At 52.6% G+C, this 5,216-nt stretch overlaps 1 protein-coding gene across 1 annotated transcript; it reads right to left on the bottom strand.

Moving 5' to 3' along the window:
- Positions 1-4,381: 4,381 nt before the first annotated feature.
- On the bottom strand, positions 4,382-5,010 carry LOC135283347 (olfactory receptor 14J1-like). Its single transcript, XM_064394058.1, has one exon. It carries the CDS (start codon positions 5,008-5,010, stop codon positions 4,393-4,395), a length of 618 nt encoding a protein of 205 aa, XP_064250128.1. The 3' UTR covers positions 4,382-4,392.
- Positions 5,011-5,216: the final 206 nt, after the last annotated feature.

The following is a 5,216-nucleotide window of genomic DNA, read 5'->3' as shown; positions in this document are numbered from 1 at the left end:
CCTTAAAAACAAAGGAGTTCGGGAAAGGTGGGCATGCTTCAAAAAGGGAAATCTTGAGGGCACAGGAACCAACTGAAAGTTTCTCTTCATGGCAAACAGACCATGGTTGAACAGGATACAATTTAATAACAATCACACTCTTCCCTGAGCTGTGTGCAATGCCCCAGCAGTGTCTGATGAGTCCACCATCCACAAGTGATTTCCATAGTAGAATTAATTTCAGAAAAACGTGTTTCTGTGATAGATATAAACACAATTAGGTTCTTGTATCAGGATGCTCCCACCAGGCCCCCGGATGCAGAGCCTGGCTCAGTGTTCTCCATCACCTCCTGGCTGGCACTGCTCTGGGCTGGGATGAGGAGTCCCTCAGCCTTCCCTGCTCTGGGCTGGACAAGCCCAGCTCCCTCAGCCTCTTCCCACAGCCCAAGGCTTCTAGCCCCACCTTGGAGGCCCTTCCCTAACCCTGCTCCAGCTGCCAGATATCTTTCCTGCCCTGGGTAACCCAAATCAGGCCACAGTGACCTGGATCATCCACGTCCTTGATGTCCTGGTCACAGAGCCCTGGCCCCTCGTCCCCATGTCAGGCTCTGGGGTGGATCCTGTGGAACATCCTTTGCTGGAGCTGTGGCTCCAGGTGGACCGGGTGGATACCGGGGGACAGGGACCCCGCTGGGCATGAACAGCATTGGACTTGTTGGGAGAAACTGTGAGGGGGAGCTGGGGTGGTGTGAGCAACCCAGTGACCTCACACAGCCCTTCTGGGATGTCACACAGCCCCTCTGGGATGTCACAGTGCATTCTTAGATGTCGCACAGGTGGTCTTTGATGTCACAGGTGACTCTATGATGTCGTAGTCTTCTCTGTGATGTCAGACCTCTGCCCTGTGATGTCACAGCTAGTTCTGTGATGTCACAGAGACAGTCTATGATGTCATAGTTCTTGATAACCTCACCTAATGCACTCTGTGATGTCATAGCCCATTCTGTCACCTCATGTTACCAGATGATCAATTGCCTACAGCAGGTGAGCTCACACCTGGAGCTTGTTCTCCAAAACCCCAGGCCTATGGAAACCACACAATGCCCATTGTGTGAGGAGGGGAACTGGAAGTTCACCAGCCTCAGTGTCCTGCCAGCTCAGCCAGGCCCACTGGAACATTGGGGTCCACGACCACCAGGGACCACCAGAGAGACCCCTAGGACAGAAGAACACATGGGTAAAGGGGAGGAGAAGTATGTTAATGATTTTGGGGAAATTATTATCATATGTGTGTTTAGTCCAGGGCAATCAATGAATATGTGTGCAAAATACAGAATATAAACAGAAACTTTCCTGTACTCAGCATGCACAGCTTTGGGAGAAGCTATGCTCTGTGCATCTGGCTGAATAAAGAATGCTGCTTCTTAGTGCTACAGTGGTGTTAAGGAGTCTTCTGTTTTACCAAATTGTTGGTAACACTCTCACTGCCAAGGGGAGCTCTGTCTCCTGCTGTTCACAAACAGAGAAGAGATGGTGGCAGATGTGGGGGTCGGAGGCTGCCTGGGGCACCGTGACCATGAAATAATCAAGTTTTCAATGTTCTGTGAAAGAAGGAGGGGCAGCAACAAAACTTCTGCACTGGAATTAGGTAGGGCAGACTTTGTCCTCTTTAAGATGCTGATTTGGGGAGTACCGAATCAGGTACTGATTTTTTAAGGGAAACAGCCCTTAAAACAAAGGGATCCAGGAAGGAGAGAGACATTTCAAGAAAATAATCTTAAGGGAGTAGGAGCAGCCTGTCCCAGTGTGGCAAAAGATGAGTTAGTGAGGAAAATGACTGGCCTAGCTACCCATGGAGCTTTTGTGGCAACTCAAAGCAAAAAATTACTTAAAACTCAGGAAGTGTCCAAAGATGATGTTAGGTTATACAAAAAGAAAAGTGGAGAGGTGATGACTCAGTTAGAACTTCATGTGGTGGCTTTTCTATTAAAAAATACCAACAGTTTTTGTAAAAAAATAAATGGCAAAAGGAGGGATAAGGAGAACCTCTACGTTTTATTGGACGCAGTAGAGAATAAAATAACTAAAGATAAAGAAAAGGCTGAGATACTTAACACCTTGTTTGTCTTGATTTTCAATATTAGGACAGATTGTCCTCAGGACAAGTGTTCTCCTGAGCTGGTAGATGGGCACAAGGAGCAGAACAGCCCCTGGAATCCAGGAGGAAGCAGCCTGGGGACCTGCTCAGCCACTCAGGTGTATGGGTTCAGATAGGATCGACCCTAGGGCAATGAGGAAGCTGGTCGATGAGCTCCCCAAGCTGCTCTCCATCATTTACCATCAGTCCTGGCTCAGCAGGGAGGTCCCAGAGGAGTGGAGGTGCCAGTGTGAGCCCATCCCCAAGAAGGGCTGGAAGGAGGATCTGGGGAACTCCAGGCCTGTCAGCCTGACCTTGGTGCCTGGCAAGGTTATGGAACAGATCACCTTCAGTGCCATCGCAGGGCACCCACAGGATGGCCGAGGGATCGGAGCCAGCCAGCGTGGATTACAGTATCTGCATTGATAGTCTGGATCCGCTGGAGGGTAGGAGAGCTCTGAAGAGGGCCCTGGATAGGCTGTATCCAGGGCCCAAATCCAACAAGGTGAGGTTGAACAAGACCAAGTGCCAGGTCCTGCACTTTGGCCACAACAACCCCTGCAGTGCCACAGGCTGGGGACAGAGTGGCTGGACAGCAGCCAGGCAGAAAGGGACCTGCAGGGACTGATGGACAGCAGGCTGGACATGAGGCAGCAGTGTGCCCAGGTGGCCAAGAAGGCCAATGGCTCCTGGCCTGGATCAGGAATGGTGTGGCCAGCAGGAGCAGGGCAGTGATTCTTCCCCTGTGCTGGGCCCTGGCTGGGCAGCACCTTGAGTGCTGTGTCCAGTTCTGGGGCCCCAAATTTAGGAAGGACATGGAGGGGCTGGAGCATGTCCAGAGAAGAGCAACAAGGCTGGGGAGGGGTCTGGAGCAAAAGTCCTTTGAGGAGCAGCTGAGGGAGCTGGGGTTGTTTACACTGGAGGAGGCTCAAAGGAGATACGGTGGTGTCAGGGTACAGGTTGGACTTGATGATCTCCGAGGTTTTTTCCAGCCTTGCTGATTCTGTGATTCTCTGAAACCACCCTTGGAGCAATTGCACAATGAGCCCTGGGCCTCCTCTTCAGAAGCTCCAGCAGCCCAGGTGCCTCAGCTTCTCCTGCCAGCCCCAAAGCCCATCCTGTCAGTCCTGCAGAGCCTCTGCAGCTCCTCCTCATTGCCCAGAACAGGGAGCCCCACAGGCAGACACAGCAGCCCAGATGTGCCCCCCTGGCCTGGAGTGCCTCTGGCAAGGGAGCAGCACGAGGCACTGCAGGAGCCTGCAGATAAGTCCTGCAGCACTTGGAGGATGATCCTGCTGCCCAAGGGACGTTCCCATGGTGCCAAGTCAGGAACTGGATTGGGGAGTGGGGCCAGAGAGGGAAGGGCAAAGAGGGATGGGCTGTTTCAAGGGGAGAGAACAGGGGTAGGCAATAGGTAGAAATTTGTATTAGGAAAGAGTAAAGAGAGGAGAGGTGAAGCCAAGGAAATGCTTGTGGCAGTTTGGGGGTAGCTGCCAGGCAGCCCTGGCTCTGAGCAACAGGGTCTGCAGTGGGACAGGAAACTCCCAGCCCATGGGAACAAACTTTCTGGCTGACTGCAGAGGCCAGGACAAAGCTGAGTGGTTTCCCTGGTGTCCCCCAGCCCTTGCTGGCCCCAGGAGCTGATGGCATTTGTGGTCCCTCAGATGCCTGTCACCACACCAACAGCCTGGGTCTGCTCATACGTGTTTTGCTGAGTATTGGCCTGGCCGTGTTCTTGAGAGAGCCTGGGCAAGGAGCCTGGAGCCCCCAGGGCCTGGCCTGAGGCGTCAGCGCTGCCCCAGCAGTGCCCATGGCCTGTCCCTGCTGCAGCCCCGGCACTGCCACCCCCAGGACTGTGCCTGGCCCCGAGAGCACTCAGGCCCTGCAGCAAAACCAGGGCCACCAGGGCAGCGGGGCAGGGCCACGGCAGCAGCACTGGCAACACCAAGTGCTGCTGCTGCTGCTGGGCACAGCTGCTGTGCCAGCACTGATCTGCCCCCAGCTCTGCACACAGACATTGCTGCTGCAGTGCCTGAGAAGGCAACAAAAGGGCAACTCTGCAGAAAATGCTGATGGGAGATCCTTTAGCTTGTTTAAAGCCATTGAGAGAGCAGCTCTTTGTTGACACAATCTGGTGCCACTGTAAATGAGGAGAGAAACAAAATGAGAAATTGCACAAACAATTACATCATTGTGTGGACAATATTTAAAATGGGAATCATCGAAAAAAATACAAGAACCAAACAAAAAAAGAACCATCAGAGATAACTTTTATTTCAAGCAATTTGTTGAAACTGGCCAGCAGTTAAATGTTTCTGAAAGCATCCATTCATCACTCTCCACACTGCAGCCTTGAGCTCCTGGTTCCTCAGGCTGTAGATGAGGGGGTTCAGGGCTGGAGGCACCACCGAGTACAGAACTGACAGGGACAGATCCAGAGATGGGGAGGAGATGGAGGGGGGCTTCATGTAGGCAAATATGCCAGTGCTGAGGAACAGAGAGACCATGGCCAGGTGAGGGAGGCATGTGGAAAAGGCTTTGTGCCGTCCCTGCTCAGAGGGGATCCTCAGAACAGCCCTGAAGATCTGCACATAGGAGAAAACAATGAACACGAAACAACACAGTGATAAACTGCTAGTAACTACAAGTAGCCCTGTTTCCCTGAGGTAAGATTTGGAGCAGGAGAGCTTGAGGATCTGAGGGATTTCACAGAAGAACTGGCCCAGGGCATTGCCATGGCACAGGGGCAGGGAAAATGTATTGGCTGTGTGCATGAGAGCAGTGAGAAAGGCACTTGCCCAGGCAGCTGCTGCCATGTGGGCACAAGCTCTGCTGCCCAGGAGGGTCCCGTAGTGCAGGGGTTTGCAGATGGACACGTAGCAGTCGTAGCACATGATGGTCAGGAGATAAAATTCTGCTGAGATTAAGAACGTAAAGAAAAAGAGCTGAGCAGCACATCCTGTGTAGAAAATCATCATGGTGTCCCAGAGGGAATTGTGCATGGCTTTGGGGACAGTGGTGCAGATGGAGCCCAGGTGGCTGAGGTCCAGGTGGAGCAGGAAGAAGAACATGGGCGTGTGCAGGTGGTGGCCGCAGGCTA

This window comes from Passer domesticus, chromosome 18, assembly GCF_036417665.1.
Source record: "Passer domesticus isolate bPasDom1 chromosome 18, bPasDom1.hap1, whole genome shotgun sequence".
NCBI lineage: Eukaryota > Metazoa > Chordata > Aves > Passeriformes > Passeridae > Passer > Passer domesticus.
Note: the sequence above shows the minus strand (reverse complement) of the source record. Positions and strands in the feature narration are given on the sequence as shown.